Genomic DNA, 12,830 nt, shown 5'->3' with positions numbered 1-12,830 from the left:
CTTAACAAGATAAGTCTAATGATACAAAAAGTGGTTTGATTGAGTCTAAGGATTCGTTTGGGATGACTTTCTTTCTGCTTCTTAAATTAGCTTTTTAGTACAAAAAATTTTAATTTTGTACTAGAAATTTGCTTTATGAAGTAGAAAGAAAGTTGTCCCAAACGAAGCATAGGTTCAGACAGTTTTTTATTGCTTCTTAAATCAACTTTTTATACAAAAGGTTTAATTTTATACTATAAAGTTGCTTTAAGATAATAAGAAAGCCATCCTAAAGCTTTCTTCTTGAAAGTAGCTCTGAAAGTTGCCTTAAGAAGTAGTAAGAAAATTGTTCCAAACGAAGCCTTAGGCTTTGTTTAGTATAACCTTCTTACTGATTTCTAAAGCTGTTTTTTAGTACAAAATTTGTTGAACAAAAAATTGTTATATAAAAAATTGCTTTAGAAAGCAATAAGAAAGTTGTCCAGGCTTCGTTTGGGATGGCTTTTTTATTGTTTTTTAAAACGGAGTTTTAGTACAAATTTTTTTATTTTTGTATTAAAACTCTGTTTTAGAAAGCAGAAAAAAACCGTCCCAAACGAAGCCTTAGTGTGTTTGAATAAAGCATTTGAAATATAATTTGAAACTTCAAGACATTAATTAAATGGCCAAACCATCACCAAATCGTGCATACTTATAGTTGAATCAAACATGTCGACGAGAAAAAAATAAATGAGCTTATGATCATTTAATTTTGACATTATTAATAAACTTAAATGATAAAAGAACAATCTAAGAATGAGAAAATCAACATTGGTCGTCTGATGGAGTGTTTTAGATTTTGATTATATTTACGAGACACGACACTCTAAAAAATCTAGCTCTCACTCTCTAAATGAAGAGGAAGCTTGGAGCGAAAGTTTGGACGTATGCTTGAGATTAAAGAGACCTTGTAAGCTCTAGAAATCTTGGAGCTATACCTGATCACTATCACTTGTCAACGATGGTCGTCGCACTATTGCCTAACCTCCACCTATAAAAATAAGTACATTAAACTTAGATCTTTAACTATCATGAAAATCACAAAATTCTCTTAATGTGGAAATAAACATTTCTTTGATACATACCATAATCAGATATAATGAAATATCCTATAAGAAAAACTTGTAGAAATTATTTCTCTCGCTTAGCCTCCTTTCTTTTCATCACCAAAGCATATGGGAAATTCTGATAATTGAAAGCATAGGTAGAGAGAGGATAATTCCTGTATATATATTATTTTAATAAGCAATTATTCTACCCCTATAAAAATAGACACACATTTTCACATTAAATATAAATAATACATCTCTTCATATGGGACATTTTATTAGCACCTTTTCATATGGAATATTCTAATATTCTCCCATATGGCTCATATGAACAACATTTATTTAGATTGTCAAGGTGAACATAATATGCACATAGCATTTGTTTATTCTCACTTTAATGATATTACAATAATATCATAATTAAGTAACTTATCAACATGAGTCATGGCGGTAAATATCAATGAAGTGACATCTTCGCTTCCATGCACCACAATATTAGCAAATAACTTCATAATAAGAATTAATTGCAATGTCCCAATAGCACCTTTGTCAAATACAATTCCAGCCATTAACCAACAAAGACCCATGCCATCAACATGTTCTTTAAATGTCTTTGGTGTCAATCTTTTAGTTAAAGGATATGCAATCATGAGCTCAATATATGTTCTATGAACACTTTGTTTTTTATCTTCCTCCTTAACGATCAAATATTTGAGCTCCATGTGTTTAGCGTCATTAGAATATTTGTTGTTCGTGGAGAAAAAGATTGATACTGAATTATTACAATATATTCTCAACACTATGGCAATACTGTCGATAGTTCCAAGTCCTGAGAAAATTCTATAACCATAAAGCATGCCACAAATTCAGCTTCCATAATAAATGCTACTATGATAGTCTTCTTGGCGCTTTTCCATGATATTGTCCCTCCAGCTAATAGAAACAAGTAATCAAAAGTTGATTTTCGACTACCAACATGACCAGCAAAATTTGAGTCGAAATAGTAAACTACTCCAACTAATCAGACCTTCGATATGTAAGCATACAATATCTTGTTCCCATCAAATATTTTAAAACTTTTTTTTGCGGCTTTCCAACACTCTATTTTTGGATTACTTTGATATCTTCCAAGCATTCAAACTATAAAACTAATGTCTGGTCTTATACAAGTTTGGGCATTCATCATGCTTCCAACAAAATATTAATAGGGAATATTTTCTATTCTTTTCTTTTCTAATGCATTATGTGGACAGTCCTTTTCATTGAACTAGTCCCCTTTACAAATAGGAGCAGTAGTGGCTGCACATTCAACCATATGAAATTTTTCAAAAACTTTATCAATATATCTCTTTCTAAACAATCCTAATAATCCATATGATCTATTGTGAAATATTTCAATTCCTATCACGTAAGTTGCCTTACCATATCATTCATTTCAAAGTTCATAGAAAGAAATATTTTGGTTTCATTTAGCAATCCAAGATCATTTATGAAAAGTAATATGCCGTCAACATACATAATCAAATAAATAAATTTGCTCACACTAACCTTTAGGTATATACACCAATCAACGATATTTTTTCTTAAATCCAAAGGATGTGCTTGTATCATTAAACTTAAGATATCATTACTTGGAAGTTTGTTTAAGTCCGTAAATTGACTTCTTCAATTTGCATATTATATGTTCATTTCTTTTAATTAAGAAACCTTCAGGTTGATCCATATAAACCTCTTCATCTAAAATTCCATTTAAAAAAACAGTTTTCACATCCATTTGGTGTAACTCCAAATCAAAACAAGGCACCAAAGCCATTATGATCCTAAGAGAGTCCGTTTATAAAAGAGAGAACTTCTCTTTGTAATCAATACCTCCTTTTGAGTGAAACATTTTGCAACAAATCTAGCTTTATGTGGTTCAATATTATCATTTCAGTCTCGTTTGTTCTTAAAGATCCATTTACATCTGGTTGTCTTAAAACCTTCAGGCAAATCGACGACATCCAAAACTTTATTTTATTCCATTGATTTCAACTCATCATTCATAGCATTGGTCCACTTTTTCAGAATCACTACTTTCAATAGCTTGTGAAAATAAAACTGGATCTTTACTTGTTCTTAAATCATAGTCAGATTCTTATAAATATACTAAATAATCATCTAAAATAACTGATCTCTTTTCTCTTTGAGATCTCCTTAATGTCATTTCTTGTGATTTTTCAGTAACTGGTTCATTGGTGACATTCTAATTATAGAGTGACTAATCACTAGATTATTGTTCAATATTATCATATTGTTTGACAACTGGATAAAAAATAATTCATTTGAAGCTATGGGTATTTAAACAGGCACCCGAACTTCTTCGATGATTACATTTTATGATACATCACTCTCACTAACTTCACTATTCTTAAGAAATCTGGCATTTCTAGTTTAAACAATTCTTATACTATAGTTAGGGCAATAAAATATATACCCATTAAACTTCTTTGGATAACCAATAAAGTATTCTCTTACAGTTCTAGAATTTAATTTATTTTCATATGGATTATATATCCTAGCCTCTGTTGGACAACCCCAAATATGAAAATATCTTAAACTCGATTTCCTTCCCGTCCATAATTCAAAAGGAGTCTTTTGAATTGCCTTACTAGGAACTCGATTAAGCACACAAATGGTTGTCTTAAGGGCCTCCATTCGTAGTGAAATGCGTACTAAGGAGTTACTTAACATACTTCTAACCATTTTTATAAGAGTATGATTGTGCCTTTTAGCTACACCATTTTATTGAGGCATACCAGACATTATGTATTATGTACAACTACCATGCTCTTATGGGTTGGTTAATTAATTTCCCTTAGTGGATGTCCAATTGGGGAATTAATTAATTTAGGAGGGAGTGAAAGAGATGGGGGCCGGCCAAAGGAGGGGAGAGAAGTGTCTATATTCAATGAATGTATGAAGAGGCGTTTAGGTTCGATGAATGTATGAATTTTGAATTAATTCCCAATCAATTTTAAATTTAATCATTCCATGATTGAGCGAAGACTTTTCAAAATTAAATTAAATAATTTAAGGAAAGAATTTGAAATTTTAAATTTGTTTGAATTTGAATTCAACAACTTACTAAAATTAAAACGACTTAATTTAGGAAAGAATAAATTTAGGAGGAAAAATGGTGGGGCTATAGGCGGCCACTAGGAGGAGTGGGTAGGGTTTAGGTTGGGTGGTAGCTTTTAGAGGGAAATTCAATTTCAAAATTTTGAATTTGAAATAAGAGAGAATCAAATTCAAATACTAAAATTAATTTAGTCATAGAGGTGGGAGTAATTGGTGGGATTGGAGGCTTAATTAGGGGAGCATTAATGAGCCTCTTAATTAGGTGAGAGAGAGAGAGAGACAGGGAGAGGGGCCGACCAAAGGAAGGGGATAAGGGCCTTAGGAGGTGATTTAAAGCTTGCAAAGTGGGAAATCTTAAATTTGGAAGGAGTATTTAAATCAAATCCTATTTGAATTTGAAATAGGTTTGATTGTAATATTTTCGTAAAATAAGATAACTAATTTAGGAAAATATTTGAAATTTAAATTCAAATGTTTTTTAGAATCCAAATAGTAAAGAAGGAAACTAGGATGGGAGGGCTAAGGAAAGTGGCGGCTTGGTGGAGAAGGTGGCGGTTTGGTGAGGTTTTAGGGTGGAGATGGGGAGCCAATCGATGGTTGGAAGAAGGGGGGAGGGTGGTGGCTGATGGTTGAAAAAGAAAGGGGGTGGGTGGTCAGTGGTGGGAAGAGGATGGGAGGTAGAAAGTCGGCGGCTAGGGGAAGATTTAGCCGACGGTTAAAGGAGAAGGAGGTGAGAGATTAGAGAAAGAAAATAAACTGTAAGTCTCGAACTCTTCCAAAGACTGATGGGTATTGTGTTGCCCTTCACCAAGGGACTTCAACCACGAGCCCGAATACATCATGTGGCTGGTGGGTATTTTATTGCCCTCACATAGAGACTTCCACTCTCATAAGAACTCCCATCGTTCTCAAGAACAAAATGTATAAGCAATTTTTTTATTAATCCATCATTGTCTAATACAAGAGCAAGAGTCTCTATATATAGGCTTTAAAAGAAACTAAAAGACAACTTTGCCCCTTGGGCTTACATAAGATAAGACCCTTAAGTAAGGGTAAAAATGAGAAATGCATAATTAAATAAAAAATATAATTAATAAACTAAGATAAAATGGACAGATCTCGATCGTCGATTTTCATCTCTCCCTTTGATTAATGTCCACTGTTGAATGTCCGCATCAATTTATCTTTAATGCATTCATTGCTTGAGACTTTTCATACAACAAATAAATATAATCATAACGTGAAAAAATCATCAATGAAAATGATAAATTATTTTTCTCTATTAAATGATTGTGAGTAGAAAGATCCACAGATATCAGTTTGGACAATCTCCAGAAGTTTTCCACTTCTTGTAGCACCTTTCTTTGTATGTTTGGTTTGCTTACATTTAATGCAATCCACATATATCAAAAACAGTAAAATCTAATTTTGAAAGAATTTTATCTTTTACCAATTTCTCCATTCTTTCTCTGAATATATGGTCCAGCCTTTTATGCCACTAGAAAGAAAAACTCTTATTAATTCTACTATTTTTAGTTCCAACATCATGATGTAAGGTGAGAAGTGTTTTAGCAAATTTTTTGTTAAGATTAATTATATATAATCCATCAAATAAAACACTAGAACCCACAAAAGAGTCATTTCTTAACAAACGAAGACTCTTATTTAACAAACGAAAACTCTTATCATAACATGGGACATGGCTCATTCTGGTTGGTCTCCAGATATAGAGTTGCATTCGATGTCCACAGAGAATAATTTCTCCACTTAACCTCCTTTCTTTTTTATTATCGTAGCATATGAGAAATTATGATAATTAAAAGTGTAGGTAGAAAGAGGACAATTCATGCTTATATTATTTTAATAAGCAATTGTTCTACTCCACATAAAATTAGACACATCTCTTCACATCAAATTCAAACAATACATGTCTTTATATGGGACATATTTAATTAACATCTTTTCATCTGGAATATCTACAGTCTCTTTCATCATTGTCGTCCGGCTACATTCCTTCTGACCACCGTCTCCCACTAGAATCCTCCGACGGCTATCACGTGACTATAATATTTTGATTATGACATCAATATTTATTTGTGGGTATATATACAAATTTTTTCTTTTTTTCTTTTTTAGAAACTTTTCTCGCATGACTTCCCAATGAGATAATGGAAGTTTAGTTGACAAGAATCTCACAACGCATCTCATACGCGCAATCCAAGCCTTAATTCATATCCACACAGCAGTAAAAATAAATAAATAATCACATCTAAACCAATGGAAGGCAGCAGTTTTTTAACCCATATAAGCTACACACAAGCCAGAATTCGGCAGCCGCCAAACAGTACACCATCATCAACCTACAGCAATCTCAAATCTAATGCAGCAGAAACCCTAGCGCGTCACACACCCTCTCCATCCACGGCGTCGCCGCCGTAATTATTGTCGTCGACACCGTTCCGTCGTTTCCGGCGAGCACTCTGTACTTGTCCTTCCGAGTAAAGTTCGTGCATTCGAACCCTAGCGTTGCCGCCAGTATCCTCTGCACGTAATTAGCCACATCGTGAGGACTCTTTCCGGCTGAGCACGTCGCCTCCGCCGGCAACTGGTTCAGGAATGTTACCTCGTATACCGGCCTCGGGTTCATTAAGAAGAATATTGGGTCCATCGCCTTCCACCCTCTAGCCGTCGTCGCGTGGAAGAATCCTACTCTGTAGTTCATCGCCACTGGGACGATCCGATCGGTGAGCTCTGCGAACAGAGCGGAAAATCGGAGGAGGAACGGTTCCCGACAGGTGGTTCCTTCCGGGCAAACCACCAGATCCCCTTTCTCGAGCTCGGCGCGGATCATGGCGGCGTCGATTCGGCGGTTGCGGCTGAGCCGAACGGTTGGGATTGGGGAGAGGATTTCGGAGAGGCGGGAGATGGAATAGGTGACGGCTGGGATCTGGCGGCCGAGAACCATGGAGAGGACGACGGGGTCCATTAGGGTTCGGTGGGTGCAGACGAAGAGGACGCCGCTATCGCCGGAGGCGGAGGGGAAGGAGGGAGGGGGTGGGCGGCCGCGGACGATGACCTTGCCGCCGAATGGGCGGATCATGTAAGGGATAAGAGGCATGGGGACGATGAGGCCGACGGCGATGCGGATGAAGGCGGCGAGGATTCCGAAGGGCATCCAGAGGAGGATGAGGAGGGCGGTGGAGGGTTTGGGACGACGGACGAGGCGGCCGTCGTGGAAGATCACCGGAAGGGGGCGGATTAACTGCTTGCTTTCTTGTTGATCGCCGAATGATGGCAGCTGCTGCTCCTGAATGCATTCATTATGCGATTAAAAAAATTAAAAAAAAATTAGAATATCTTCGGCAATAATCTAAAGCACAAAAATTAATGAAAATCACAGCAAAATAATAATAATAACAATAAGCAGACATCTTCGAGTTCCTCATAATAAAATTATTTATGGACTAATATTTAATAACTTATAAATTTATTTGGCTCATTAATTACTCTTTACATTTATGCCTTCCATATTCATTCTAAAATCAAATAAAAATTTTTGACATCATCACTATTAATTTTTATGGTAAATTCTTGTACATAATACATATCATAGACAAAAAAAAATCACATACATTTAATTTGCACTCACAAAATCTTAAGTGCATTATATTTCTCAGACATGAGATTTTATTTTATCATGTATTCTTTCTTTCAACAAAATAAATAATCATTAAATAAATATCTAAATTTAATTATAAAATATTTAAATTTATAAAAAATTATGAGGCATGTATGTAATTCTCTCTTTTTTTTACTCAATTATTCTAGTCAAAATATTTTTTTTAAATTCTGAGAGGAGCAATCATATGAAGTACCTAATAAGAACAACTTAGCACCTACATCAATGTTTGGTTTACTAATCTGACGAAAACCCAATTTAATATATATTCCAATTTCTTCGTTTTTTGTCACGCTTGAAATTGTTGGTGATCGCCAATCCTTATTCAGGAGCCAAAAATGCTTTGTCATTCTAGACTGCTTGCAAAGTTTTCTTTTGTCGTCAGAAAAAATTTATTGCTCTGCTATCACTGTAGCTACTTCAGCAATTATTGCTTTAGGCAAGGCTTTTTTATTATTTTTTTAAAAATTTTTTTTAATTAAAAAATTCTTTAAAAAAAAATGTCCCAAATGAAACCTCGCCGTACCTGATGAGCAAACCGCTCTTCCCATATTCAAGATAACTTTATTTCTTCATGAACTCTCAATATATTTTCCTATTTGAAATATAAAATTATGCATTTCATAATCTTATTTTGCTCATCCTCAAAGGAGAGGTTGGTTCAGTCTCTAAATGAAGGATATCCCAAAATTCAAGCATGATATGTATGATAATCAATAGATATTAGGAAAAAAATTAATGTGCTCGGCAAATATTTTCTAGTGAGATTTAAATATAGTGCTTATATATCTAGCATTTAAATATCTATAGACAACGATAGTAATATTAAGTCTTTATTCTATTATGTGGGGTGGTTGACCTGAATCTTTTTTTTTTCCATTATATCCTATTAATAGTCAATTCTTACTTAAATCTTGTAAAAATAGTCATTTCTAATACTTGCTAATCTAAGTCTTTTTAGGTCAATCTTTATCATTTTTAACACAAGCCAAATTTAATAATTTCACTCTCTTAATCAAGTCATCTAAAGACCAATATTTTATGATATTAAAATCATCTAAGGCTGCTCTATCTAATCTTATCTGACACTATAGCTATTCCAAACTTTTCACGTATATACTCATTTTGTATTTGTCTCTAAGATTAAAGGCACTCATATTTATGAAGTATGATTTATTAATGATATATTTTATATGTTGTAAAAATTAAAGTGCTATATAAATAAGTATAAAAATATAGTATTAGATACATAAATACATGAGAATATCAGTGGCTGCAACATTACACATTTTTATACATTACTCGAATTTTAGGTTGGTGAACCCTTAGTGACCTAGTTTTGATCCAATTGTGACTCTTTTTGTTTTCTTTAAATTCTTTTAATTATTGACAAATAAGAAATTTTGTTTTTTAGTTTAAACGTTTATCCGGTTAGGTTCGAGTTCACCTTTTTTGACCCGCTTATCTATCAGTTGGGTTCATGTCAATTGAGTTCAGATCAAGTCAATTTTAATTCATATTGGAATCTCACATGTTAATCCATTTTGATACTCCTAGTGCCACTTAATAATGAATACATTAAAATGATCATATTTATATTTCGTTTGGGACAACTTTCATGCTGTTTTCTATATCAGCTTTCTAGTAGCGAAAAATCAGCGAACTAAAGCTGCTCCAAAGACTCCGTTTGGGATGACTTTCTTACTGTTTCTTAGAGCAGCTTTTTAATACAAAAATTAAAAGATTTTTATTAGAAAATTACTTTAAGAAGCAATAAGAAAGATGTCCCAAACGATTACAATCATTTTATTGTGAAACTTAAATCAAACAATTAGTTATCTTAACGATACAAGAAAGATCTTATAAAGAGTTAGCTGAGTAATAGAAGCAAAAATATTCACAAGATCAAATATCAGTAAAGCAATTATAATTTCTATAGAATTAATGCAATGTAACCTGTAGAACAGAATTTTCCATCCCAAATGAAAGGCTAAAAATACTCTATCTAAAATCTTCGGCACTTGTAAATTAATTATAAGAATTTTTTTTTTTAAATTATTTTAGCTTCAGTTTCTCTGTAAGATCAACAACTTGTACTTATTCCTATTAAATAATTGTACTTTCTAAAATTCTGTTTGGAACAATTGTATTATTATTTTTTTAAATAGTTTTTAGTACAAAATTATTTTAAAAAATAATAAAAAAATCATCTAAAACGAAACCTAGGTTATTTTGATAGTTTAAAGTGTGAATTATTAAGGGATGTAATTTTTAGGTGTGAGCTAAAGTTGGAGAACGATGCTTCCAAATGATGTAAGGATTGATTTGTAAATTTTATTTTGTTAGTACAATAGAAATTTGTTAATCACAAGAAAAAATATTTTTATTTTAGGATGCGGTATTGTCATTAATTTGTGTAATTATTAAATTTTGATTTATTTTATGAATTTTTTAAATGATTAATAAAATTTTAGAAATTATTATGCTATAGAAATTGAATTTAAATACTCTCTAAAAAGCTAAAAATATGATATTACAAAAAAAAAAAATTCATATAATCTACTTTATGTAATAACTAATTTCATTCTTCCACAAAATAAAAAATTAATATTATAAAAATATTTTTTAGTTTTCCCTTTTAGAAATAGCAGTCTTTTATTAGAATTTAAACTTCAAATAATAATAGTTATTATTTTGTAGTTAATATTTTTTAAAATTTATTTTAGCATTATTATAACTTGCAAATCTTTTTTACTATCACTCGACATAAATAACTCACCTTACAACGGTCATCTGCCGCCGCCGCCGTTGGCCTCCCCATCCCAGCCCGCAGCCACTCTCCACCGGCCAACTCCTTCAGCCTCTCGCCCACTCCCCCTCCCTCCCCCTTCAACAATCCCGTCGCAATCCCCGACCTGCTAACCCAAAGCTCTCTCCCCACCACCTCGTCCGCGCACAGATGCTCCTTCACAAACTGCTCCACCATCAGCCTCGGCATCCCCGTCACCACCACCCTCCTCCCCTTATCCCAACCGCTATAAACCCCCCAAACCTCCATATCCACATCCTCCATAAAAAACTTCGGCAACACCGCCCTCGCCACCGCCTTTATATCCGCCTCCTTAACCCCCACCACCGCCACAAACACCATCACCCTCAACGCCACCTCCCCCTTGCCCGTCACCCTCAAAAGCCAAAGCACCGGCCACAGACACAGCAGCACCACGAACCGCAGAAGCCCCACCGACGACTCGAATGCCATAAGCATGAAGTAAGGGAAGGAATCCGGGTCCCTGAGAAGACATCCTTCCAGCGGAGCCGCCACCTCCATCAGTTCTGCGGGGTAAGCAGAGGAAGAAGAAGATGGCTATTCTTTCTTTAATTTGATAAGGCAATGAATGGAACGGAGTATTAAGGAGACGTACAATAATAATAAAAGTGTGAGTAAAAAGGCTTTCTTGACTTGTTCTTGCTTTTCTTGTTTTTTTTTTCTGGACTGAAGGGCCGTTTAACTGTTCGCAACTACCGGTGCAAGTAAGAGTTGGCACGCCATGAATGACTGGGTTAAGGGTGTTGGTTTTGCTAACCTAACCTTCAACAAACGGGATCTGCATCTCTCTCTTTCTTTCTTTCTTTCTCTCTCTTTCGTATGAAGGGTTTTGATTTTGGTCAGGAGGTGCGCCAACCGTTGACGGCTGGATCGATCGGATGAATAAATCGGAAATGAAATACTGAAGTAAATAATAGCGTGAGAATACATTCTGATAGGCAATGAAGATATTGTGTATAAGGCTGTTAAAAACTAAAAAAGCATGTTGTTCATGAACAAGTTGTGTTGGGCTCACTAAGAAAGTTTCATTTGATTCATTCATTCGAGCTTATTTTCCTTACCAAAAAAAGATAGCTTTTGCAGCACATAATGTTGACTTTCGCCAAATAGTTTGTAGCAACAATAGTTTTTAAACCGCTGCATGTCCGTTGTAGTTGGTATTTGCCACAAAAGTATTGCACAGTAGTGTTGAAATCGGTAGGACGAAGTAAAGTGCAGTAGTTTTCATAACGATTAATACTGCCAATGATCTGGCGTTTTTGTGGCGATTTTAATGACCACTAATATGAAAGAATAGTGGCAGTTCATAAAAGCTGAGGCAATTTTAGCTTCGTTTGAAACAGTTTTTTTATTGCTTCTTAAAATAATTTTTTAGTTAATACAGTCCCAAATGAAGCTTTAAATTTACAGATTTTTTGTTTAATAATATATTTTCTTATCAATTACCAAAACAGTTTACAATGACTTTGCCACTATTAATGAATAACTAGTATATCAACAATTTAAAAGTATTTATTTGGCCTGGATCAATTTGGCATGAGCATTGTAACACCATTTATTTTAATGAGTATAAACTTCTCCAACCCCTTTAAAAACTATGAAAAAAAAACCCTTGAAACACAAATGAGAGAAAGAGAAGAAGAACACTAATATCCGGCATCGCATTGAGTGCAATAGCGACCAAAAAACAACCACAACAGCCAGCCCAAAAAGCTAAGAGAGAGTAGTTAAAATACTCTGATCAAAGATGATATTTTTAATAAGAAAATCACTGGGAGGACAATTTGCTTTAATATAATTTTGTTATGAACGACACTTCCATGGCCTTAATAATGATATCTTGTGGTATAAAACAATATATGAGAGAAGCTATGCTTATGCTCGCTCCAAATGGCAGAAAACCAATAAGATATTCAAAAATACTTTTAAATATGAACTGATTTCGGAAAATAAAAAACAGAAACATAGCAAACTCGTTCAAGTTTGGCTAATATACACTCCTAACTGTGTTTTATATTGTGTATATTAATAATCTAATTGATTGCAATTAATGGTTTCTCCTCAATTAGAAGAACACACAATCTCCAGAAAAAAAATTAAGGCAGTTAACAACAGACTTTGACAACTTATTAACCAA

At 33.9% G+C, this 12,830-nt stretch overlaps 1 protein-coding gene across 1 annotated transcript; it reads right to left on the bottom strand.

The window, feature by feature from the left end:
• Positions 1 to 6,386: 6,386 nt before the first annotated feature.
• LOC110100348 (glycerol-3-phosphate acyltransferase 5) lies at positions 6,387 to 11,210 on the bottom strand. The gene is made up of 2 exons (XM_020827798.2): positions 10,643 to 11,210; positions 6,387 to 7,491 (listed from the first exon to the last, which is right to left on the bottom strand). The coding sequence occupies exons 1-2, from the start codon at positions 11,192 to 11,194 to the stop codon at positions 6,562 to 6,564; spliced, it is 1,482 nt and encodes a 493-aa protein (XP_020683457.1). The 5' UTR covers positions 11,195 to 11,210; the 3' UTR covers positions 6,387 to 6,561.
• Positions 11,211 to 12,830: the final 1,620 nt, after the last annotated feature.

This window comes from Dendrobium catenatum, unplaced genomic scaffold (genome assembly GCF_001605985.2).
Source record: "Dendrobium catenatum unplaced genomic scaffold, ASM160598v2 fragScaff_scaffold_763, whole genome shotgun sequence".
NCBI classification, from domain to species: domain Eukaryota; kingdom Viridiplantae; phylum Streptophyta; class Magnoliopsida; order Asparagales; family Orchidaceae; genus Dendrobium; species Dendrobium catenatum.
Note: the sequence above shows the minus strand (reverse complement) of the source record. Positions and strands in the feature narration are given on the sequence as shown.

Coding starts and splice junctions, on each gene's coding strand:
- LOC110100348 (XM_020827798.2), bottom strand. CDS start 11,194: ATGGAGGTGGCGGCTCCGCTGGAAGGATGTCTTCTCAGGGACCCGGAT. Junction 7,492..10,642: donor CGGCAGATGACCGTTGTAAG/GTGAGTTATTTA, acceptor GAATGCATTCAG/GAGCAGCAGCTGCCATCATT.